The sequence below is a fragment of the Protopterus annectens genome, chromosome 9.part0 (assembly GCF_019279795.1).
Source record: "Protopterus annectens isolate FY-2018-M chromosome 9.part0, PAN1.0, whole genome shotgun sequence".
Taxonomy (NCBI): Eukaryota; Metazoa; Chordata; order Ceratodontiformes; family Protopteridae; genus Protopterus; species Protopterus annectens.
This window is the reverse complement of record NC_056743.1, coordinates 1,163,547,000-1,163,574,670: the sequence shown is the minus strand read 5'-3', so window position 1 is coordinate 1,163,574,670 and position 27,671 is coordinate 1,163,547,000. Positions and strand designations below refer to the sequence as shown.

Sequence of the window (27,671 nt, the reverse complement as noted above, 5' to 3'; positions counted from 1 at the left end):
CATAGAACTCATAAACAAAGACATTGGGAACCTCTAAACACTGGATCCTACCTAATTCGGTTTTGTTAAGGGCAGATCTTGCCTCTTGAACCTGGTCGACTTCTTTGAAATAGTCAACAAGGCCATAGATGAAGGGAAGGTAGTCCCGAGAGCCTACCTGGACCTTGCAAAAGCCTTCGACACAATACCCCACTCGGGCATCATAAATAAGCTCACCAGCTTAAATATCAACCCCTATGTCACAAGATGGGTTGCAAACTGTCTCAGGGATAGAACCCATATGGTCAGAATTGCAGGTGCCATGTCAGACTCTAAACCAGTTACAAGTGGCATCCCACAAGGCTCAGTCCTGGGACCTCTCTTGTTCGGTATATATTTCTCTGAGGTACAGGCTAGCATGGGAGGACTATGGCTGACCAAGTTCGCAGATGACTGCAAACTGGGTGCCATAATCAACTCGCCGACTGACACAAACATCCTCCAAAAGGGTCTCACAGAGACGGATAACTGGTGCCAGAGCCATGGCGTAAAGCTAAATGCCAAAAAGTGCATAGTCATCCCCTTTGGGAAAAACAAAGTACCCACAAATTACCACATAGGTGGTAATCCATTAAGTACGGGAGAAGTAATTAGGGATTTGGGGACCCAAGTAGGTAGCAATCATTCCTTTGACAATCACGTTGCCAAAGTGGTTAGAAAGACCTTCTATATAGCCCACCTTATTACGAAAGGGTTCACATCTAGATCAAGAGAGGTCATTGTGCCCCTCTACTCATCACTCATCAGGCCCATAATTGAATACAATGCCCCTTTTGGGATGTACCTTACCCGACACCTGCAGCAACTGGAAAGACCCCAAAAGTACATCACCAAGAGGATCAAGGGACTCAAACAGATGCCCTACGCAGTTAGGCTAAAGAAACTCCAACTCTACTCAGTTGCTTACCGCCTACTCAGAGGCGATCTGTGCCTGACGTATAAAGTCAGGTCCAAACCAGAATTAATGGACATGCTCCACCTCAGGAAATCCATATCCCTTAGAGCTACACACTCCAGGGACTTAAACCTCAGCACAGAAATAAATAGGACATGCTGGAGGGACAGATTCATATCCCAGAGGCTCCCCTCACTCTGGAACAAAATCCCAATCCATGTTAGGCAGAGCCCCTCAATGACCCTCTTCAAGAGAAATCTTGACGAGTGGATGGGAGATCATAGGATTACCCCTGGGATCTCTTCTGTGCCCCTACTAGACAGAGGCACAGTAAACTAACCGTAAAAGGGCTATCTTCTGTGACCTACTATACAGAGGCACAGTCAACTAATGTAAAAGGGTGGTGAAAGCCAAACACACTCTGGCTAGGCTTATAAATGCCCTAGGGCAGATAGCCTAGTATCATCCTATGAACAGAGCAGAAGAAGTCCTTAAAAAGATGGAGGAAAAAGCTAAATCTATGCAAACTGTTAAAGATTTTTTGCAAGTACAGCCTCCCAAATTTAGTAGGCATTGGCCTTCTAAGAATTGGTCCTTTCCAGTCTCTTCCAGGCCTTCTCAGTCCAAACCCAGGAACAGCAGACCACCTAGACTACAGTCTCAAGGCACATGTAGGCCTAAGCAGTGGGGGGTCCCACTTCCAAAGCTGGAAGTAGTATGACACCCCCCTATGGAAAAATGTCAGTGACTTAACCTTAAGCCTTCCAAGACCTGCTCTACTGCCTGCTCCCTTAGGGGAAAAGATTGCCCTACATGCAAAAAACTGGGAACTCATTACCCAGCACAAATGGGTTTTAAATATAGTCTTCCAAGGATACAGATTCCACTTCCACGCCTTATCAATCCCAAACGGTTGGCCAGACCTACCCCCAAATCTGTGAGCAGAGGCTCAACAGCAGGTTCTCTCTCTTTTAAGTATCAGGGCTATCCAGCCTGTCCCAGCAGAAGAAAGGGGACAAGGTTTTTTACTCAAGACTCTTCCTGGTACCCAGAAAAGACAGCTCCTGGCGTCCTATCCTGGACCTCTCTATTCTAAACACCTTTTTGGTAAACCCAAAGTTCAAAATACTAACACTTCAACAGCTGCTGCTTATGCTAGGGAAAGATGTCTGGTTGGCAGCCTTAGAATTAAAGGAAGCTTACCTGTACATTCCAATAAATGATCTTGCAAGAAATGCCTACACTTCAGAGCAGGCTCCATTCACTATCAGTTCTCTGCACTTCCCTTTGGCTTATCTACTGTGCCCAGGGTATTCGCAAAGTGTCTAGCTCCAGCCATTGCATTTTGCAGGCAGAGAAACATTCAAATATACCCATGCCTGGACGATTGTCTAATTCAGGCGGAAAGCCAGGACATGCTGTTAAAACATCTGGCATTTGTAAAGAAGCTTCTAACCTTGTTGGGGTACACCATAAATGAAATGAAATATCATCTGGTACCCTGCCAACAAATTGTATTCCTGGGAGCAAGCTTCCCAGATGGCTTACCTCATGCCAGAGAAACAAGTTTATTTGACAGCTTACTTCAGACTATTGGCCACAAAGACCCAGCTGTCTGCAAGGAAAATCCTGCAAGCCCTTGGGTCCATGGCCTTTTGCATTCTACTAATTCCATAGGCAAGACTGCATATGAGGAAACTACAATGGTATCTAAAAAGCCTATGGTGTCAACATTCTCAGGACCTGGAGACAAAGATTTATATCATTCCTTGTATAAAGACAGAGTTCCTTTGGTGGGCAGAGGCATGCCACCTCAACAAGGGACTTCCTTTCAATCTACCCCCTGCCGCCCAAACCCTGACTACAGATGCATCAAGACAGTGCATGGGGGGCTCACATGGCAGGACGGTGCATTCAGGGCAAATGGAACCTGAGTCAGATGCACCTGCATGTCAACCAAAAAGAAATGTTAGCTGCACAGAATTCCCTGACGGCCTTCAAAGACTGTATCCTTCCAGGACATTTATTGGTAAAGACAGACAACACCACAGTTATGTGGTACATAAACAAGCAGGGGGGAACCCACTGGTACCCCCTATGCAGACTAGCCATGGCTCTGTGGAACACAGCCCTAAGCTACCAAGTGCACCTACAAGGTCAAGTTCTGCCAGACAAGCTAAATTTTGTGGCAGACCTAAGCAGAAATCTCATGGACCCACACAAATGGAAACTGTAACCAAAGATATTCAACCTTTTGAGGAAAAAATGGGGGACTCCAGAGATAGACCTGTTTGCCTCCCCTTAGAACTACCAATCGGACAAATTCTGCACAAGGACTTCCCATACTCAAGCTTGGAAAGTGGATGCCCTGTCCTTTACCAGGGAAAGCCTCTCAGTGTATGCCTTTCCCCCCTCTGCCTCTCCTTTTGAAGGTCCTGCTAAAGATCAAACAGGACAAACCAAGGACAATACTGATTGCACCAGACTGGCCTCACCAGCACTGGTACCTTCTCTTACACAGTATGATACTGCTGGATCCATGGCACCTACCTCAGACACCTTCCCTGCTGTCCTAGCAGGCGGGCCAGATTCTGCACCCTCAGCTCTAAACTCTGAACCTTGCAGCCTGGCTAATTCCTTGAGCTCTCCAGTAGCATCCCTCAGTAAGCAGGTGCTAGATGTCCTACTGGAAGCTAGGAGACCTAGTATTAGAAAATCCTATGCTGAAAAGTGGAAAAAATACTGTTCCTGGAGCTGGGCTCAGGGGATGGGTACTACGGTGCCCAGCTTACCTCGTATCCTTCGGTACTTAACAGAAATGCTCCACAAGGGCCTATCCTTTTAGTCTGTCAAAATTCATCCCTCTGCCATTTCAGCACATTATAATACTGAACCACCCCTCTTCTCTCACCCACTGTTAAAGCAATTCCTCAGAAGGGCTAAACATTGAAGACCCCCTAGGTGAGCCCCTACTCCAGCCTGTGATCTTAACTTTGTATTGGAAAAGCTCACTCTCCCTCCATTTGAACCAGCTGCAACTGCTGAGTTGAAATTCCTTTCTTGGAAAACAGCCTTCTTTCTAGCTATCACTTCAGCAAGAAGAGTGTCTGAATTACAGGCCCTTATGGCAGTGGAGCCCTTCATTATCTTCCATGCGGACAGGGTCTCCCTCAGGACCAATCCTTCCTTTATGCCCAAGGTGGCGTCTAGTGTGGCCCTAAATCAGTCCATTCATTTGCCTACTGTGTTCCCGAATCCACAAAACAAAGGAGAGAGAATACTGCACTCTTTGGACGGGCACAGGCAACTAAGATTTTATTTGGACAGGACTAAGCCTCTCAGAAAATCTGAACAGCTGCTAGTTGGCTTTGCTTCAGGGGCAGAGGGGAAGGCCATTTCAAAGCAAACAATTTCTAAATGGATAGCCCATTGCATTAATTTCTGCTATAAGCACCATGGAAAACCTACCCCACAGGGGATAAGATCACATTCCACCAGGGCTGCATCTACCTCTACAACCTTCCTCAGAGGAGTCTCTACCAGGGACATCCTAGAAGCTGCTACCTGGAGCTCTGTACATACCTTCACCAAGCATTACCACATGCCTATTTTTTCTAAATCCAGAGCTGGTTTTGCCACTGCAGTATTGCAGGGCTTCATAACTGGTCCTAATGCTCTCTAACTTCCTCCTCCCTTCCTTAGCTTTGGGAATCAACCCAAATGTAATGACTACAACAGTGAAACATGAAGAACATAGTACAATTGTGTACACTTACCATAAATGTAGATGTTCGAGTGTATTCACTGTTGCAATCCTGGTTACCCTCCCTCCAGCCCCCTGACTTCTCTTTGCTCTACCTTTCCTTCATGTTTGGTGTATTTAACCTTTCTGATGTATTTGCTTTTTGTTGGAGGTGTAACATAACATATAATTGCTTCCCATTATGGGGGCACCTGACATCTGGGGCAAGAAAAACTGATGTAATGGCGTCGGCTACATGTTTTATACCCCTGATGACCTGACATCATGGAAGAGGAGATGGCATCCGATGCAGGAATCCAAGACACTGGTATTCAGGCTGGCTCTGGGCTACCTGGAGGCAGATAACCCAAATGTAATGACTGCAACAGTGAACACTCGAACATCTACATTTATGGTAAGTGTACACAACTGTACTTTCTCTGTCCTGAATTTCTGGAACAAGATCTTCAGGATCAGCTGTGCAGTACTGGCTGTGCTATGCTAGGGAGAGGTGAGCACCCATGCAACCAGCTTAAATCCACCACTGTAACTTAGTCTGTAAGTGTCTTATCCAAATAAAACATGGAGGGAACAGAACAGTTCATTTAAATTTCCCTCCAAGTTCCAACTGCCAGGCAGAAAACACAGGGCAAGTAAGCAGCTGCTCAGCCTCATCCACAAACGTGGATGTTATTAGTTCTTCTTCCTTTTTTTTAACTCAGGGCAAGCATCTCCCTAGCTGCGGACATGGAAGTTAAGCTGCTCAGCCGCAAACAAGGAAGTCTCTTTGTTTTCTCTTTCTCTCTTGTTTTTTTTTTTTTTGTTTGTTTTGTTTTACTGAGGGTGAGTTGCATAGCTGTAGCATTTACTACAGCAAGATCAGTCATCTGAACGCTGCAGAAGTGGATGTAGGGATGTGGAATCCATGTGAGTGCAACAACCCACAGACCCCTAGAAATTATCACATGGACCCCCAGGGGTCCGCAGACCACAGTTTAGATATCACTGGTTTAGTAGATCCATTTCACTGAATCAACTGATTAAGGACGCCCCCCCCTTATCAGATCAAATCAAATTATAATCTTCTTGTGGATATTTTTGGTTTAGATTTAATTACAGGGTTGTAGGAGTCTCCTCCTATATAGAGGATTGGAGGGTTCCCCCACTCAGAATGTTTTTGGCTAAGTGAAAGGGTTTCCTCTTATCAGAATATCCTTGGCCAAAGACAAGTAAGACTGATTTGATAAATCATGTTTTTTTAATGCGTTTCACTTAAGACTAGTGAAGCCATAAAAGCATACATTATATCTCTGACTGATCCACTGATAGTTTGCCTTTAACTCAAACTTAGCTACAGAGGTGCTAGACTTTGCAGCATTGGGAAATGTGTATCATCTGGCAAAATGTTTTCATGACTGTTGTGGCGTAGTCACTCCCTGTTCTTGTCTTATGAGCCCCATTCAAAGCAGATATAAAGTATGCTTAATAGGGTTTTGTAGATTCATTATTTTATTTGGTCCAAAGGATCACCATTGCAAGCATCTGTCTAAGGCTAACTGGCTTGCAGTGAAAGAAAGGGCCACCCTCTTACTCTTCAGTCTTGTGCACAGTCTGATCACACAGCAAAACTCCATCTTTCTTCTCATTAGCATCACATGGCAATGTTGTGTGGACTGTATATCATAATGCATATGGTTCAGTTATTGATGAACATGCTTTCAATAAAATTGGTCCCATGGTGTGGACTTTGCAGCCATATTATCTCAGTTATGTTGAATTCTGCCCCCCCCCAAAAAAAAAAAAAAAAAAAAAACTAGACTGGTGCAGTCCCTTAAATTCGCCCCAGCTTGTAACTATAGAAGAAGGCTTACACAGTTCCTTGAAGAAGGCTTACATAGTTCCTTTCCCCTCACCTTATTGGAGTTTGCATTTGCAGTGATGCAGTGCTGTAGCATGTTTTCAGTTTCTTTCCTCAAGACATAGCTTGGATTCAGGAACTGCTGTCTGATCTCCATGGTTTGGTTTTGTATTGGCATTAGTACTGTATAGCTATATCTGCATTAAATAAAATAATTTAAAAAACCTTCCTGTTTATTTGCTATTTTTGTTTGATGTGCTTTTTCTTTTATTCTAGAGCAGAATCTTAATTTTGAGGGCGACAGCAGTTGCAACATGTATAATTTGCTTCATGGGTCTACTACATTTCTAAGTTTCAAAATGTTGACTTTCTTATGATTGAGACCATAAGATCGAAGTTTTGAAACTAGGAACATAGTAAGCAAGCAATGGCAGACACTATAAGTTCATAGGTTCATGGGTGTTTACTAGGCTAACGACCACAAGGGCCTTTTTAAGCCTAGCCATACATTCCAAATCACTGACAAGTTCTGATAAGTGTAAGCATGGGCCTGTTTGCATTAGAGAAATAGGTGCCAAACCAGGGATGATTTTCCTGTTTCCCATCCAGTTGTTCAAGTTGCACTTGAATTGGGTTAGGGAGGAACTCTGCTTCACATGAATGGGGAGTCTGTTCCATAGACGGGGTAGTCTTTGGGATACATACCTGTCTCTCCAGCAGGTCGTAGTTATATCACAGGTGAGGTTTAAGTCTTTAGAATGGGTAATTTTAGCTCTGTTTGTTTTGCAGATATGTAGGAGATCCATCACGGTGGGGTTTGACAATGCCTTATATGCCAGGCATAGCTCTCCCGCCAACAGCCTGTAGAGACTGAATGCAGGGATCGGGCCTTGAGTCAGTCTGCATAGGACATGTTACTTATAACCTGTATTCTCCTAGTGAGATACCTCTGTGGACATTCCACTTGTTGGATGTGCCTGATTAGGTATATACCAAAGGGGGCATTGTGCTCGATAATAGGTCTGATGAATGCAAAATACAGTAGAACAGTGACCTCTTTGGACCTAGATGCTTTACCTTTGTTTATAAGTTGCACAACATAGAATGATTTCCTCACTACTGTAGTCACATGATAGTCAAAGGCTAGATCAGCGTCTGTGTGTGTCCCCTTGACTACAGGGTCAGCTATTAAGGGTGTGTTGTCAATATGACTTTGAAATCCTTATTTCATGGTGGTGGTGGGGGGGTACCAGTAGGTCTAACAGAGATGATGATTGATTTGAGGTCAGATTTACCTAGGGATGATTAACATCCGGTCAGGTGCAGGTGAGTGTTAGGTTGGTAAGGTCCAGGTTGAGAATATTATAGACTTTAATAGGTAGTTTTACAATTTATTCCAGTGCATTTGTATTACTGAAGTATAGGAAGCACTGAACTGTTTTTAGAAGTGTAAGTGTATCAATTGGTGCTTGAGTAATTGAAGTCTCCTAGTTATAAGGTATTTGGCTTGATGTTTAATGCTTCAAATTATGTTGCGATAATTTCTGTGATCTTTGGATACTATTAATGGTGATATGTAGATAGCAATGAAGTAATATTTGGATTAGTTAAGGGTTATATGAATCTCCAGGAGCTCCAGGTTTGGGTTGTTGGTAATTTCATATGAAGTAGTGGTGTTTTTGACAAATATGTATACTTCCCTGAAGTTATGGTCTGAAGGCATGATTGACACCAAACATTGGTATAGAGGGAATGCCATCATTGCACTGAAATAGTGTTTCAGTAGCTACAAAAATACGAATGTGTTCAAGTTGCAAAATGGCCTCAAGTTCTGGTATCTTTTTATTTAGACTCCTAGTATTGAGTAGCATCACCTTGATGTTGTCCAAATTCTAACTAAAAAGGGCACTATGAGGGCAGCAAAAGTTTTAGCTGTTTGCAGGAACCCTAGAATGACAGGGATAAAGCCATCCCTGGTGAAACAGGAAATCTTTTCTACTATATCATCTCAAGCTGACACATACTGGAGCCACTTAGAATTCCATAAACTACATAGCCAGTTGTTAAAGCCAGTTAACTTGTCTTTGTGTTTAGGCATCATTCTTGGTGAAGGTAAGATACTACTCAAGGCCAGTGTCTTTCCTCACTCTATCACATGCGTAATAAGTACCATCATGTTTCTCTGCATGTGCTTCTAGGTGGAATGCCTCAGGTCATTCACTCTCACACAGGTCACCACTAGGTCATAGTCATATCTGTCTGGCTTAAAGAACCTTAGAGTCCTTGTAACAGCACAGATTCTGGCATCAGACAAGCAGCTTACTTTCACTTTGCTATTTACTAGTTTGGTGAATGTGGAACATTTATGCTTAACTATAAAGTCAGCTATGACTAAAACATTTCCCTGTGTGAAAGCAGACTCAGTGGGCCTCATGGGCTTAGATCTACTTTCCTTATGATTTTTCTATGAGACTGGATTTGTAGTATGTCTTGAGTGGAGAAGTAGCAGCTGGGGGTTGGGATATTTTACAATGACTTCTAGGAGAGTTTCAAAACAACCCACTAAACAAATGTAGTGGGTCCAAAAACAAAACAGTGTAAGAAACTTCTCTGTGTGGAAGATTTTCAGTCCATATATCTAGTTAATCACTGTATATTAATCAGATCAGACAAAAGTAGTAGTAGCAAACTTAAACTCGTCTTAAGTAAAAAAAAAAAAAAAAAAAAATACTAAAAAATATATAATTGTACAGAATTACTAAGTATTTGAAAGTAATCCAAGTAAACCAATGAGTGTTAACTTATTACTCCACAGTAAAACACTACACCCTACAAAAGTATAATGTAGTGAAGTCCCAAGGCTATAGATTAGCTAGAATTACCACAGAGATGGAACCATTTTTTGAGAAACCTGAACAACTTAGAGAATGATTTTCTATTGAAAGGCTATGAAAGTCAGATGTTAAAAAAACATCCTGGAACCCATTATAGATCTGAACAGGACTTAAGCACCTTCACTCAACCTCCCCAGTAGGAGAATGCTAAGAAATTCCACAGAGAATAACAAATGCAAAAATAGCTGCATCCTGACATACACTTTGGATTATCACAGTTTCAAAAATGTTATTGAAGAAAACTGGGACATTGTCACAGGAAACCCTTTTCTGATTAACATCTTAGATTGAAGCCCCATCTTTTGGTTATAGGAAGGCCAGGAACATTAGAAGTTTTGTTGAATTTAAACCTAGACCATATGAGAGAAACCCTAACAGATATGGAACTAATTGTACATTTTGTATATTTATACAGCAAGGTGATAATGATTTTCTTTAGATAAAGGCAATAAAAACTAAGACCATTGCAGGGGGTGACTGTAACACTACAGAAGTAATTTACAGGGCACAGTGCAGTGAATGTGATGCATTCTGTTTGGGCAAGACTGTAAATAAACTCAAGCGTAGGATTTCATGTCATCTGTCAGAAATCCACTCTGGATGTAAAAATAATGCACTAGCCAAACACCTTTCTCTTCATAAAAGACACACAGGTTTTAAGTTCCAGATCCTGGATCGCATAGACATGTGTGATCTTGAAGGAGACATCCCAAATATTCTGGAGAAACACAAACTCATGTGGCAATTAAAGCTGAACTCTTTTAGGAAGCCAGGACTAAACTACTAAAGTTCAATTAAAAGTGCACTGGAACTTAAAAAATTGCCACATTGTTTACACAACTAATCTTATTTTATTTTATTCTACCAGTTGGTTTTAAATACCATTTTAAATCAGTTGTAATTTAAGTGTATATTTTGTTTCCATCATCATACATTTTTCGTATTATTTTTTCTTTATCTGGTTCTCTTTTTTTCCACTTTATTCAAAATGATGTGTAATAACAATACTAACTAATTATACAATTATATATATTTTTATAGATAGTTTTTAGAGTTCTTGTACACAGACCTGAAGAAGTCTGGATGGATGAAAGTGATCTTTGTTAATAATAGGTTATGAAAATAGAATATGATTTTTACTATTTATTTTTTACATGCAAAGTGTATATGTATATATTTATATATATTTTTGATTGCCAGATGGACTAAGGTTGATATATTTCAAGCCATGTAGTACATTGTCTTAAATAAAATCACAGACTTAATAATCTGCTAAATAATTTGGTTAAATAAGAGGTACCACATCATTATAAATTTTATTTAAAGTACATAAGGATTGTATTTTTATGACAGCTACTAAGTAGGGCAGGACCAGCTTGAATGTCACACTGATAGGGGGAAGGGATGTGAATTTATCATGTGCACCAATAACACTTTGTTTTACAGCACAATAAACCACTCCTTTACCTGATAAAAAGTGTATATATATATATATATATATATATATATATATATATATTTAGAAAGATTGTGAGGAAACTATTACTCTATTTTTGTTTTTACTTGGATCGCTTGTCTGTGTACTTAATAAAGGATTTTTGACTGGAAACAGACTGCCTGCCTTGCTTAGATTACGTTCGAATACTTAGTAATTTTATACAATTATATATTTTTTATTATTTTTTTTTTTTGTACTTAAGATGAGTTTAAGTTCTACTTCTACTACTTTTGTCTGATCTGATTAATATACAGTGATTAACTAGAGCTATATGGACTGAAAATCTTCCACACAGAGAAGTTTCTTACACTGTTTTGCTTTTTTTTTCTTTACAGCCAATACCATATGTTATAGGTCTAGTAGTGTGTTGTGATTGATTTGGAGTTATGGAGGCAAGGATGGGAGAGGATCACCTCCATCACATCTCTTATATATTTACATCTCTCACAAGTTTTACTGTCAACTGTTAAAAGCAGTGAACAGTTAGTAAATGTAAGACAGTTGCTACACTGTCATGGAACATCTAATGTAATTGGACTAGCCAAAGATGGAGTGAGAACAGACTACTGAGCTATGTTGCCAGAGGCAGAGGGTTGAGGCTTGGGTAGTACTCAAAGGTTGGAGAGAAACTGCCATAGCAGACACTGAAGATTTATGGATGAAGTATTTAGGGCAATACTCTTACGTGCGGTTAGACCACAGCTAATCTAGTAGTACTTATTGAAAGGACAGAGGTTTATCAAGGGTGATGGATAGTGGGGATTTACCTATTCAATAATACATAGTTGTTACTAGTGCTGGTCTCACCACAGCTTCTTACAGATAAGAATCAATGTCCCTCTGCTTTTCTCTCACTAGAAGCAAAACAGTAGCACTATAACCCCAAGATCAGAAGTAGGCCACAGGCTCTTTGGTGATCAGCAGTCTCATCCCAGATGTTATATGGGTCTGTAGGCTTGTTTTGGCCTTTTTCTTGTAGATGTCTTCAAAAGCAAGTAGACCAATCAAAAAAAGTCACATACTCACACACTGCAAGTCAGAGATTGTCAGGAATCAATGACTGCCTATTCCTTCTCTCACCAAGAGCAAAACAGCAGTAGTAATCCAAAACTGGCTAAGAAGCAGTTATCAGTCTTTCCTGTGATCAGTAGTCTCTATGATGTCTAGGAAGTAAATGTCTCTCTGTTCCTTCTCTTACCAGGAGCAAAACATAAAAATTAATCTCAAGATGATAATAAAGAATTAAAATGTAGGCTACCCAGTGACTGGTAGTGTTTCTGCACATGTTACTGATTTTAAAAGTAAGATGGGAACATTGGTTACTTTTCTAAGTACTTCAATGTGCCTAAGCAGATATGAAAGACGAGGTAATTCAAGCTTTAACCATCTATGGGGAGAGCTGATAATTTTTAAAGAACATAATGGATTGGATTATAGCTTGGGCACTTGGCAGTCTGGCTTTATTTTGTACAGTGGGAGAGCAAATAAATGTAAATAGCTTAAGGGGAGTTGCTTCACAAAATGATAATTTTATGCTTACTGACAACAACCAAGGAGAGAAAAGGGTGAAGAACTGTGTGGTCAAATTAAAGTATGCATGGATAATTAGAGAGATAGTAAGTTTAAGAACACAACAACAGCAGAGTGGTTAGAGTGTGATAAAATCAAATTTCTGTGACTCGCAAGAAAAACAGCTTTGGGTTCTTTCCTAGTTGAAGTATGCAGAGAAAACAAAAAATGTTCAGGATACCATGGATAAAATGTGTAATACAAAATGATATTAAATGTTTTATCTATGTTATCCTAAGCATTTTTGTTTTCTCTGATCCTGTATTTTGTGAACCAGCTCTGATTTTTTCTGCTTGAGCTCTCATTGATTTTTCTGTCTAGTTTAAATATGTAGTAGAAAATAGAAAGTTATGTACTCACCATAATGTTCCGTCTGTGTAGCTGTAATTCATTTGTCTTCAACCTGTGGGTCTATGGATCTGAATCGGATCTGACATGGCCGCATAACTAACATTTGATCTGAGCTGCAAGCTTCTCCCCTTAGCCATAATGCCCCCGTCTCCTTCATCCCTTCAGATCGAGTTTGTTGCTCAGCATAAAACATACACCCTATCCAACAAGACCTTGATACTACTGACAGCCCAAAGATTCCTAAGCCAAGCATAAGAAAGGACACTCGTGGAATGCACATCTCCTGTATACATGGTCAGGACAGTAGTGACAAGGTTGGGGGAAGGAGGAGAGATGGTTGAAGACAAATGAAGTACAACTACTCAGATGGAATGTTATGGTGAGTACATAACTTTATCTGAAGTAGTTGACTTTATTTGGTCTTCACCCTGTGGGACAGAGTCCCCAGCTACTAACACCTGGGTGGCCCTCATGGAAGGATATTCCGGAGCCAAAGAATGCCCTGTTCCTGGATACAATGTCCAATTTGTAATGCGAGATAAAAGTAGGAGATGAGGACCAATTAGCTGCAGAACAAATATCATCCAGTGACACCCTGGACCAAAAAGCCGTTGAAGTGGCCGTAGACCTGGTGGAATGTGCTTTTACCTGACCTGGAGGGGAAATTCCCTTGATAGAATAAGCTTGAATAATGCATTGGGAAATCCAACAAGCAGTTGTCACTTTAGAAATTGGCTTCCCTAAGAAGGTTTTGAGTAAGAAACAAACTGATCAGATTTACAAAAGGATTTCATCCTGTGCAAGTAGAATCGCAGTTGCCTGTGTACATCCAGCAGATGTAATGTATATTTGCCCCTGTTCTGGATATTAAGAAAAAAGACAGGAAGATTGATAGTCTGATTAATACTGACTTGTAACACCACTTTTGGAAGAAATGATGGATTAGTGCACAGGGAGCCCATGTCCTTATGAAAAATCATGTAAGGAACTTTGATGGATAATGCTTGAAGTTCCAACAACCTCCTGGCAGACATAATAGCTACCAGGAAGGCAGTCTTCCAAGATAGATGCTACAAATCTACCAAACCTTTGGGCTGAAAGGAAGGGGAGACTAAAGCCTGAAGTGAGGTCTCATGGAGGCGTAGGATCCTTCACCGGGGGTCTTAAAAGAAAGGTACCCTTGAAGGTCTTGCAAAGTTTAGAAGAGGCTAATGAAGACATATTTTCCCCCACATGAAAATTAGAAATTATGGCCAGCTGGACTTTGACAGTGGAGCAACTGGCACCTTGCTGAGAGATCCCTGCCAAAAAAAACTAATACTGCAGAGACAGGAGCCGTAAAGGGATCCAAAGCCTGCTGAGAGGCCCATATGGAGAACCGTTTCTACTTGCTACAATATAACCTTGTGGTAGAAGATTTGTGAGCCACCACCAAAATGGTTTTAACAGGAGAAGATAAACCAAGAGTCCTAATAATCAAGGGAACTGGAACAGCCAAGTGGTGAGTTTCAGACTGTCCAGGTCTGGGTGGGGAATCCCAGAGGGATGCGAAATAAGATCCGAAACCGAATCCAAGGTCCTTGGTGGAACTGCTAGGTGAGACCAGAGTGAGGGAAACCGGACTTGGTGAGGCCAGAATGGAGTAATGAGGGTCATGGTGCTCCCCAGCCTGCAGGCTTTATGAAGAAACTTTGATATGAGGGTGGGGGGGTATGCATAAAGAAGACTGGGAGGCCAAGGATGAATCAGTGCATTTCTGGGGGCTCCCCCCTGAGAGGGGTTCAGAGCAAATAACTTGCTGCATTTTGCATTGGAAGGAGATGCAAATAGATTGCAGCAAGGGCAACACCACTTTAGAAAGATCTGCTTCACTACTGAAGGATTCAGAGACCACTTGTAAGGCATCGGGATAGTTCTGCTGAGCCTGTCCACTAGAATGTTGGACCATCTCAGGATGTGCATTGCCACCAGAAAATGGCCAGTGAAGAGCACTCATTCCTACACTCTCATGGCTTCACAACAAAGGGGGTAAGATCTAGTTCCTCCTTGATTGTTGATATACCAGACTACTGACATGTCTGTCTGGTTTGCAATCATCCCTACAGGAAGATGGGCATAAAGGGCCTGCAACACAAGAAGAACCACCCTCACCTCCAGGACGTTGATATGCAAACTGGTCTCAGATGGGGACTGCGTGCCTTGGACTGTCCTTCCTGAGCAATGCCCCCCAGCTGGGAGGCATCTGTGGTCACCGTGGTTTTGGGAGAGGGTGGAAGAAAGGAGCATCCCTTGATAAGGTCTGAGGAAAGAATCCACCACCGAAGAGAGTCACTGCATTCCCGGGAGATATGGACTGGATGGGACAATAGAGACCATTGGACTGCTAGCGTCTACTGAAGGATTTGCATATAGATTCATGCTAGATGTAATAGGTTAATCATGGACACCATGGACCCCAGCACCCTCAGAACTTTTTCTGCTGTGGGAAACTGGGCCTGGAGAATATACAAGACATGTACCTTTAGATTGTGTACCCTCTCTGGGTGAGGTAAACTTCATTTGGATAGTGCAACCTTTTGTCGTATGAATTCATTTGGATAGTGTCCAACTGAGCCCCGATGAATTCTAGAATCTGAACAGGGACCAGTGATGACTTGCGGAGATTGATGGTGATACCCTGTCTGTTCGCTAACAAGAGGAAGTAATCCCTGGCTTTGCAAGGCAGGTGCTTGTTGGGGGCAGTGAAGAGCCAATCATCCAGGTAAGGGAAGATCTGAATGCCCTGAAGCCTCAAGTGAGCCGCTACTACTGACATCACTTTGGTGAACAACCTGGGGGCTGTGATGAGACCAAAGGGGAGGGCTCTGAACTGATAATGATTGGCCCCAGCCAGAAATAGAGAAACCTCTGAGAGTGCCTGTCCATCTTGATGTGATAGTATGTGTCCTGGAGTTCGATCAAGCACATCTAAACTTTGGCCTGCAGGTAGGGTAGGATGGATTGAAGCGTGACCATCTGGAATTTTTCCTTGGCTGCTGACAGGTTCAAGGTAGATAGATCCAGAATGGGTCTAAGGTCCCCCATTTTCTTTGGCACTAAACAGAACCTGGAATAAATGCCTGATCCGGATTGGTCTCAGGGGATGGGTTGGATGACTCACTTTCTTAGTAGCTTGTCTATCTCTAGCGCTGCTTCCTCCCTTTGCATGGGTGGAATGTCTGGAAGGTGATTTGGTGGGAGAGGTGGTTCGATGAACAGGATTGAATAACCCCTGGATATAATTTACAACACCCTGCGATCCATAGTTACAGACTCCCATGCTGCTGGGTGTAGTGACAGACAACCCACGACTACTTCCAGAGATGAGCAGTCGGGCATCCCTTCAGGGCTGCTTTTCTGGTTTGTCCTAGAACAGTTCTCGAGACCTAAAGTTCCTCAGACCCCATCTGCCTCTAGGACGGCATCTATCATATAACCACCTCTGCCTCTGGGGGAAGATGAGTCCTGAATGCCCCAGGAGAACTGAGACCACATCATCCTCATCCCTCACTGATTCCTAGAGAAAGATCATTGAGGGGTTAAGAAGTGGATCCCGATGACAGACGGTGTCTTCCTGTCCTTTTCACTCTGGACCAAGGACTCACGAACTGACTTCCCAAACAGGAAAGAACCATCATAAGGGGCATTTGCGAATGACTCCTTGAAAGGTTCCGAGAATTGGCAAAGCCAGAGCTAGGTGTGACACCTAATAGCAACACCAGAACTGGCCACCCTGGTGGCTCCCTCTGTAGCAAGGGAGAGAAAACGCATGGTTGTATTTGCTACTGCCTTGAAAGTGGCCATCCGAGCAGAGAATGTCATCTTGCCCTCCACCGACATGGTCTCCAGGGGTGACCTCCTTTGCCAAGTCTCACTGCAGCTGAATAATATGCGCCATATAGCTCAGCACCCTTATAGCAAAGCTCGAAGCTTACACCCACTTCCCTAGATGGTCCATAGTCCATGACTCCCGGTCAGGAGGATGGACCATAGAGGTCTCCTGCATGAGCTCTTTCTTTGTGGTGGCTGTCACCACCATAGCATCCACCGGGGACCCCTTATTCCAATAAGTCCTATCTGGTGGGGGACTAAGGACATTATCGAGGCACTTGGGGATGGGCTCCACAGTGTCCAGTTCCTTCCATGCCCGAGATGTTATCTGGTCCACATGTGGATCTGCTGAAGGGGAAACCCAGGAAGTAGATAGGCTCATGCCAAATGCCTTGAGGGACACTGACTTGTCAGAGGTCAGTTTTTGGGGGGAACCTTCCCCTTCCTCCAAGTCAGTTTCTTCAGATAGGGACTCCCTTAGAGGAGTCCAGGTACCTCCTTTTGCATGTCCGTTTGTGAGGAACCTCCTCAGTGGGACTCTCTGGGGGGGGGGACTTGTAAACCTCTTGCTACTCCAGCAGGGGAGCTTCCTGAGGCAAACGGGACACAGGCTGTCCCTGAGATGGCAGGATGGTCGGGGCCATACGCAAAACAGAGGGAGTCTGTGTGTAGTCCCTGGACGAGCTAGTCAAGGGCCTCAATGAACTCGAGAGAACCATGTCCAAAACATCAAAGGCTGATGGGGAGCGGACATCCTGTGAATTGGCAGTAGGAGCCTTCCCCCTCAGACCTGATGTGGGAGTCAGAGCCGAGACTCCAGGGCCTGAGATACCGAGGAGAAGACTATGCTCCAACAAACTCAGAGCCAGTACCAACCCCTCGGATCTGAAGCTGAGGTTATGGCTCCAAGAGCTCGGATCAGATCCGGTCTGATCTGACACACTCAAGGCAATGGCCGACATCGAGGTACAAGGTACCATTGTGCTGACCACGAGAATCCTTGGATCCAAAGGCTCTGAAACCAAAGGCCAGATTGGTGAAGGTATTAGAGTGAAGGTCTCCAAGCTCCCTGCTCCAGAGGGAGTGGGGGCAGGAAAAACTCCCATCTGAATTTGGGTGTGGGTGAAGTTCAGCATCATCTTATCCATCTCTGCCTCGCTAAGACTCAGGCTTGAATGGAAGGAGTAGGCCACCGACACTGGCTGGAAGTGCTGATGAGGGGAGGCCCGAAGAGACCAGGACTCCTCTGGTCAGGGGAAAACCTAGAAAAGTGGAGCCGGGGAGTACCTGGCCTGCAGGGAGGCTTAGCTTTAGGTGGAAGCCTCGCCGGAGCTGAGCAGTCCGGCAACTGCTTTCTAGGCCTTTCATTTTTATGATGTCTTTCTCTTTCCCCGGACCTCTTAGTGGGAGTTTGAATCCCAGAGGCCTGAGAAGAAGCAGAAGTAGAAGTAGTGGCCGAAGCTGGGGGTGTGGGGGCTGCCGTCCCCGAGGAGGGAAGCAGTCCCTTAAGGATGAGCTTATCCCTGCTGTCCTCAAGGTCCCATGGTTTGAATCCCACACAGATTGGACAAGGGGGTAAGCAGGTGTGCAGCACCCAGGCAAACTGCACACAGTGCGTGTCCATCTGCTGGGGAAAGCTTATAGCCACACTCTGTGCACTTTCTAGACCCTGGTTTAGGGGTATCAGGCATACTCCCAATCGGTAAAGAAAACACAGGTGCATGCATACACACACACAGACACACACACACACACAGACACAGACACAGACACAGACACACACACACAAGCTAGAAAGGAAAACTGGGAAAGGGAATAACAACAACTTTTTTTTTTATATCCGATGCCAAACGCGGATAGGGAAGGTGGGATAGAAAGAAGAAAAATCAGAGAGAGAGAGATAGAAAAAGAGACCCAACAACTAACTTACCCAAAATACACTCTGAGCTCAGACCACGCTGCTAGCTGTTTAAGCGGCAAAACGAGATCTGAAGGGAGGAAGGAGATGGGGCATTTTGGGTAAGGGGAGGAGCTTGGAGCTCGGATCAAATGCTAGCTCTGCAGCCATGTCTGATTCGATTTGGATCCATAGACCCACAGGTTGAAGAGCAAATAAAGTCAACTACTTCAGATTTGTAATTAAAGGACATTGCAATAAAAATACACCACAATGTTCAAAATACAAGAAAGGAATATAATGAAAAGAAACTAGCCTTTCTCTCACTGTAGGCTATGACAGAGTCTTGGTAAGCTTTTACAGAAAGAAATAATGGTGTATGGACTTCATTAAGGTTCCACACTTGAAACTTTTTCAGTTTTTAAGTGATGGACATGAATTTTCTGTTTGATGTGTTGGTGCATAAAATGTTAAATATTATTTATCCAGACATAAGGACCAAAGGACATATATTACCATTTTTCTGCAGCTTAATGAGATCTAAGAGTTTTGATGCTCATTCACTGTTTGTCAGCTGCATGCATATTTCAAAAAGTGAACTGCACCCGTGTGTGTGTGTGTGTGTGTGTGTGTGTGTGTGTGTGTGTGTGTGTGTATGCGAGTATATTATGCATATAAGTGTATATGTATATCTAGTTTAGATAATCATGTCTTGCAAAAATGTTTAGAAAATGTGGACATTTGGTCTGAAAACAATATGATTATGAGAAATAACAAAACACAATACATTTCTTTTGGCAAGATAGAAAGGTGAAAGCATTATCCCTTATTAAACCAATTAATTGAATAAGTCAAAACATGTAAAGCTAAAACAGATTTGAATTTCAAGTCTAACGTTTATAACCTTGTGAAGGAATACCATAAGTGTCCAGAAGTGTATTTAAAGTACATTAAAACCAGAATGGACAGCATCTTGTTTTACCTTGGAAGGTAGATATGGAGCTTCTTTGATGTCTCCTGTTCCAAAGACAATTCACTTAAATTTGAAGGAGTAAAGCAGGTACACAAAGTTAATAATAGTTTTTGAGGGATTGAATTACAAAGTCTGACTAGAGCACCTTTGACTGTCTGCTATACAATACAGACGTGATAAAAGAGACCTTATGTTGTCTGTAAGGCCACAAAGGATGCTATCTTGTGGGAATGTATGGGTCTTTGTAGAAGAGAAGGCATTCAACAAGGCAAGCTGTTGAGAACTATGAGGGGCACAACCAGAACCATAAATTAGTTCTTATGAAGGGTAATCAGGAGCTGAACTGTCCTTCTACATAGTAATGAAATATCCTTGATTGTATGAGCACCATGGTGTTTTCTGCCCCAACCCTGCACATTACCTTACAAAAAAAAAATAAAAAATTCCCTACCTGTACCACTAGCCAAGTACTCAGACTGACTGATTATATAAATGCAAACATGCACAATGCTAAAACGTTTCTATTCCTCACACTAACCCTAACCTGCTTGCACACGTGTGTGTGTATATATATATATATATATATATATATATATATATATATATATATATATACATATATATATATATATATATATATACACATATATATATACACACACACACACACACACACATTCCACATTCCCACCCCTAATACAGACTCGCTTATCTGTTTTAGTAAAACAGATATTTGGTAACAGATGTAGATCAGTGTGTATGTATGTATGTATGTCTTTAAGAAGCTTTCCAGGGGCTTGCACAAGTGTATATATACTAAGCATGTGCAAGCCTGACTGCCATTTTGTAGTAAGCTGTTGAGATGTAAGCATGCACATCTGTGTAGTATATCTGTTAATCTGTTTGTTTATACTTTGTAATGCTGCTGTCTTAGAAAGAGACGAGTGACAATAGACATTCAATGAAATGAATGTTGTCAAAAAAGAGCTTTCAGTTCACTTTGTCAACTGCATGCATATTTGAAAAAGTGAACCACCTGTATATAGGTTTACCATGATAAGGTCAAATGCACTAACATCAAACGTGCATTTGACCAAAAAATAACATCTAAACCTAAAACATCAAAAGAGAGAAATGTCAAAAATAGTTTGCACGATAAAGTGCATGCCATAAATTCTCTCCTGAGGTCCTCAACACTTTACTCTGTAATTGTGACAGGACCCCCCTAAATACCCTCCCACTTGACCAGGCTGTAGCATATTTCAACAAAACATTTCTACAACACCTAGACACTGTTGCTCCATTATGCAAAATCAATGTTAGAACCTCTACAAACCCCTGGCTCAGTAAAGAAACCAAACAAATCCTCAAGTCCAGAGACACTGCCTGGCTTTACTATAAAAAAAAAAAACAAAGAAACACAAAGCCTAAGTACCAAGAACTGCACAACCATGCAAAAAAATGCATTAGGCTGGACAAAAAATCCTACTACACAACATTACAAACTAATAACCAGCACAACCCGCAAAAAGTTTGGAAAAATGTAAAACGGCTACTAAAATCCACCCAAAAGGCTACCCCCAAACCAACCACCCCTGACACTAAAGTTCCCATTGAAACACAATTCAACTCCCACTTTGTGAACTCAATTCTATCCTTAGTATCACAGGACAGTTCCTTTCCCACTACCCCCCCCCCCAACACAAATAACCCTAATACAAGCTTTACCCTCAAAACAGTTTCCAACACTTCAATCAAAAGCATGCTCTCCAAACTAAAAAACCTCATCAACAGCAGCTGACCTACTCCCCAGCTATTTCTTGAAACTCACAGCAGATGCTATTGCTATTCCAGTCTCGACTCTCATAAGCAGATCAGTTGTTGAAAACTATGTGCCCAAACTCTGGAAAATATCCTATGTTACACCCATACATAAAGGTGGGGGACCTCCACTGAACTTAATAACTACAGACACATTGCTTTACTCTCCCCGCTGGCCAAAATCCTAGAAAAATGCATCCATACCCAGATGCTAAACTATCTCCTAGACAGCAACATCCTGTCACCTACTCAGCATGGTTTCAGACCTGCCCATAGTACCACTACAGCCCTCCTCTAATTCACAGACACAGTAAACTGTCTCAGAAATGAAGGCCTACAAGTGTCAACTCTTTTTTTTTGGATATCTCCAAAGCATTTGACACAGTCTCATACCAAATCCTGCTAAACAAACTAAACAAATATCATCAAATTCCACTCTTACCTGGTTCCAAAGCTACTTAACTGACAGGTACCAAGCTGTGAAATGGGAAAATTCTCTCTCCTCAGCTGCCCATAACTATAGGTGTCCCACAGGGTTCTATGTTAGGACCACTACTATTCACAGTGTTCACAAATAACCTCCATACCTCCACACAGCATGCGTCTATAATTCAGTATGCAGATGACACTACCTTAATCTGTGCTGCACAAAACATTTTCACCCTCCTGCAAACAACTCATCTAGCATTCTCTGATATTGAAAACTACCTTACCAAAGCCCAACTTATCCTCAATCCAAAGAAAACTCATCTTGTGATTATAACCAGTTCTAACAAAAACACTAACAGTCAATTCACTATCTACTCCACAAATGCTACTCCAATTGCTCCAGTGGCACAGACTAAGCTATTGGAAATAACCATAGAATCCCACCTAAAATTTGATAGTCATCTCAACTTAACTATTAAGAAAGTACATGCCAAACTGGGGTCACTCTACCGTATCAAACCATTTTTTACCAACAACACAAGATCAGCCATTGCTCACTCCCAAATTCTATCCACCCTACTCTATGCATCTCCCATTCTGACTAATCTCAACAAAACTGAACTAAGCAAAATGGAAGCCTGCTATAACAGAATTGCCCACTTTGCTGCAAATTGCTCATATAGAACTCATCACTGTACTGCTCTGAGACAGCTCCACTGGCTTGAACTGCCCATCCTCCTAACCTACAATCAGCTCTGCCTCTGTCATTCTATCTATTATCTCCCCAATAAGTGTCCTGCTCTCAGAAACCTAGTACAACATCACTCAGCCAAAAGGCCTCTTAGATCATCAAGCAAACTACTACTAGAAGTCACCAACAGCTACAATAGCTTTGGAGATGCACTATATAGTAGTTCAGTGGCTAAAAAATAGAACTCTGTCCCTACTAGCATTCAAAACACATCATCCAAAGCCTCCTTTAAAACCTCATCAGGCAACATCTCAAGCAAAGTTGGCAGTGCCATGATTGCTCCCCAGGCTAGTGAAAGCAGATAACATATACATACAAAATCTAGAGCACTTGATAATTTTCAATCTTACTCACAAACACTGGATAATCTACAATGTATGTACTGTACCTGTGTACTATGTATGTATTCTACCTATGTTCCAAATTTCAGCTGTACACCACAAATCTATTTACCTTTATTTTTAAAATTAATATTTTTTTGTTTGTTTTCTCCACTGTAACTGTTTGTGCCACACACCACTGTAAAAACATGTCTCTTGTAATTTGTGTGTATACTGATCATGTCCAAATAACTAAATGTGTGTGTAATTTTTCTTTGTGGAGCTTTTCTCCCTAGGCCTCTGCTGAAAAAGGGCCTTTTCGGCTCAGTCATACACCCCCGGTTGGAAGTCTTTCGGCTTTTCCCGGTTAGGGGTCGCCACAGTGGAACTCTGGTCCGCTAATGATTGGTAGTTGATTTTTATGTGTCGAGTTACCAGCCCTGACGCACAACCTTCAACGAAGGTACACCCATTTGACACCCCCAGTTAACAAATGTAAAATAAAAATAAATAAATAATAATGTCGATATTCCCCTCTTCCAGGCATGGCAGTTAGCTCACCTCCACTACTTAACACACCTCCTACTTAAAGATACCAACTCAGAGATCGCGCTACATTGAGGAAATGGGCTACTTCCCTGTTCCTCACTGAAGTGCGACCTCGCTCCACAGTCTCTGTACATCACTTTTCCAACTAACCTTGTAACTCTCGACTAACCGCGTTAGTCTGCTTGTTATTTGATTTCCTGACACATAGGAACCATGACTTTGCACATCAGCCGTTCGACATCCTGCAGTTGAGGTAAGTGATGTCAAGCCTATATATATATATATATATATATATATATATGTATGTATGTATGTATGTATATATGTATATATGTTTGTGTGGGTGTATGTATGGTTAAGTCCAAAAGAACAAATGGCTCTTTTTTTCCTTATATTTCAAGATCACATTACAGTTGGTTCTGGGAATTTGCCTTTACCTTGCTATTGTGAGAGTTCAGAGTTGGTATATATAATTGGCAGGAAGTGTTAAGAATGGGTTTACTTTTCATGAGACACTTATATTGCTAAACCTTTGAAAGGTTGGAGCTCGCTTCAACAAGTCTGGTAATGTGGGGACTGAACGGATGAAAAAAATGGACTTAAATTTCTTGGAATATTTCCTTTTTTCTGAGGTATGGCAATCTTGGAGTTGACATATATAACTTTGGGAGGTGCATTGTGCTTGTTCCCCTGCAAAAAACAAGTTTAAAAGACAAGAGCAGTGTTTGAAATGTGCTTTTTTTCCTGCATTTTCTTCCTTTCTTTCAGTGTGTGGACACTCAGGGCTAGAACTAAGGTTTTTATTCCAGTGTCTTTCATCAGTATTTATAAAGCAGGCAAGCAGACCTGGTACTTGTTTTTTGCCCCATACATTTTTGAGAAAGTAAGAGTAGAATAGAAAGATAAGAACATGCCATAAGCTAAGTCGATAAATAAATAAACTGTGTGCTGTAATTTTCAAACATGTTATTAACTTGCATTTTGATGTAATTTCTCTTTTTATGATGATAAAAATGGTCTGTTTTCCTTTCATCCTACAGGGAAAAGTAACCTTGGCATTCAACATCATTAGTGCTCTAGCTGCAGGGACTGCCATGATTTTCTTCTGTCTTGATATTGCCGTCTTCCGGATGTTTTATTTTAGTCAGTGTGACTCCATATCCGAAGAAAAGAAAGATCCTTTGTGTTTGGAAGTTCTGGGAAAGCTTATTGTAAGCAGCATCCTGTTTTTATTACTCTCTCTTTTGAATATACAGTCTCTAGTTTATTCCAGAGTGTATCATATGAACCAGGTAGGAGGGATTCATTCATGTAGCCTGGTCAGTACCATCACAGGAACACCATGTACATCATCTTAGGGAAGGACTTCAGAGAACATATGTTACCAGAAGCCAGAGAAGCATCTTAAAGAAAATATTCTTCATTTATTGTTTTGTACCTGTATTTCTATTATGTTTTATTATATTCATAAGCTTACATTGTCTTTGTTGGGTTGAGCATGACAATGGTCCATTTGGATAATTGTTTCATACAGATTCACATACATACAATAAAATAAAACAAAACAGAAAAGGGGGGGGGTGAGTCTTGGCACCTTCCATGAGTTTTCCACTGGGCAGGAGCTATAATGTAGAAACTGACCAAGAAGGATGGGCCTGATGCAGACATCGATGTACATGTGCATATGTATGTATTACTATCTGTGTGTGTCTGTATGAAAGAAAACAGAATAAATATTGTCTATGTTGGAGCTATATAAGCAACACAGAAGTATATCTGCTTTCATTGCTGGAAATGGTAAACAAGTTCACAAACATAAAAAAAGCCGTTAAGAGGTTACTTATTACTGTACGTCATTAGTCAATCACTAAGATGTGAAAGTAGTTTAAAGCAAGACATTTATTATTCAGAATAGATTGCCAGCAAAAAGCAAAATCCATTGTAATCTAATTAAGATGACAGAACTACAGTCTTTAAGTGCATGAAACAAAGACACTAGTTCCGAGTGATATTTAGAAAAATTCCTTCAAATTATAATTCATATACTTAATTAACAGTTGAAATATGCAGTCATTTTTCAGAGACTGCTGATGCTCTGTACCGTTTCTTATGACTTCATCTGTTCACTAACTTTCCTTTACTCAGCAATGCTGTCGCCATCACAGAACTTTATAACAAGACAACTATCTAGCTGCTTAGCTTAGGCAAGCAGTGTTCCCTAAATGTCCTCTGTTTCACATCAAAGCTGTCTTAAAGTTGAACAATACTTTATTCCAAATTTTATTTTTCATTTTTATAGTATTTAATCAATACTCACATGTCTTCAAGACAGAGTTGGTATATTTACTAAGATAATATGTTCTTAAAAACTTCAATTGGGATACAACTGGAGCCAATTTCCCAACTGAGTAATCTGTAAGATTATATTGTAGACCTTCTGATTTGATAACACTTGTTCTTAGTCCAGAAAGTTGTTGTATGATATTAAATGCATAAATTCTAATGTTAATGCCCCTGTTATTGGCTACTATTATTGTATCATCCATGTATGCATTGGTTATTACTTTATTTAAATGAATTGCTGATCCTGAAGTCATGGTGTAACCAAAATAAATGGATTTAAAGCTACGGCTAATAAAGAGGCTGATAATAGACATTTTTTTCTAACCTGGCTGTACCTCAGAGGTCAGTATTTAGAAATCATTGATATTATTTTTGTATGTTGTAGTTGTATACATTTTAATAATTTCAGATTGTTCTAGAAAATAATTCAGTTCTAAAAAATAGTCATTTTAGTACATGAAGTACTTTAGCTAAATGTAGGTTAAGAATGCTACTCTGATTAAAGCTATATATATGTTTATGAGTATATAGAACTATAGCTTCTAGTAATCTGTACCATACATTGAACAAGTATAGTGAAACTCAGAGTCGGGCATCATTAGTCTTTATTGAGTTGTTTTAATAATGCTGTTTATTGTGTTAGTTAGGATTCTGTATCGTATGCTTAATATTGAGACGGGCTATAATGAGATGGTTCTAACCCCCTTTTATCATCTTTTAAAATTAGTGCAGTATTTGCAGGAGTCATTGAGACCAGTACTCACCAATTTCTGATTCTTAAATAATTGAAGAAACTTAACAAATAATGGGGTGATTTGTTTAAATTTGATAGCGTTATGCTATGAACCAATTTCATCTCACTACTTTACTTTTCTTACATGATTTGATTACTTTTACTGTGTTTTGTAAGGTTAAAGAAAATTCCTGATGTAATATAAACTTTGCTGTTTTAGCTAACCATGAAAGTACATTTTGACATTTGATGCTGTCTTATATATATAAATGTGTAATACTTTAATAAGACATATTTAATCATCTGTGGATATCACTTGTGGATTTCTGACTGTAATGTCATGTTCATTAATAATTTGAGTACTTATATTTTTTGATCTTACATCAGGACATTGGGGTGGTAACGTTTGACCAATTTTACCTGCATTAAGATATCTTGTCTTCCTGTCTGCTCTCATGCTTAGCTGCCAAGCTTATTTTTCCTGTAGTTTCAGTTCTAATAGCTTCTCTTTCAATGTTTTAACAAATTCTCCATAAACACTAATAATTTTGTGAGATCATTGGTCTCTGATCTTCAAATACTTATTTGTTTCAGGTGACAAATCATTTATGACCCCATTTTAACATACATGCAAACACATATTCATATAGCCCTTTTTGAAGTATGAGGTTGGTTGTTTATTTTTTTTCAACCAGAATTGTGTGATTTCATTCCTTATGTGTTCAGTAAACTCTATATTCTTAAACCAACAAGTAAGAAATCTCACCAAAGAAAATGCATGACTGCGTCACAAATACAATCTAAAATAAACACACGGCTGAATGATACTGGTCAAAGCTCTTGCCACCCCTATAGTGCCTTTTTTAGGTGGTATTCCAAAGGCCAAATTATCACTGTAACAGCTATAAACAAATGCAATCTGAGGGTCATGCTGCTCAATGCTAGAAGTCTAAATCTCAAAATGCACTCGCTCGAAGCACTCCTTAAAATGGAGAGCATCGACATTTGTGCTGTAACAGAGACCTGGTTCAAGGCAGTAGAAAGCACCCCTGCACTACCAGGCTGTAACTCATTCCACACCTTTCGGCCTCAGAACTTGGACCGAAACTCCAAAGGCGGTGGTGTTTCCATATTCATAA

The 27,671-nt window shown here is 41.0% G+C and overlaps 1 protein-coding gene across 1 annotated transcript in view; it reads left to right on the top strand.

Annotated features, from left to right (window-relative positions):
* Positions 1 to 27,671, top strand: part of LOC122811898 (membrane-spanning 4-domains subfamily A member 4D-like) — a 394,276-nt gene that overhangs the window by 116,799 nt on the left and 249,806 nt on the right. Inside the window, exon 3 of the mRNA XM_044084048.1 lies at positions 24,497 to 24,667. Within this exon, the coding sequence (XP_043939983.1) occupies positions 24,497 to 24,667 (171 nt within the window). The remainder of the gene's footprint in view (positions 1 to 24,496; positions 24,668 to 27,671) is intronic.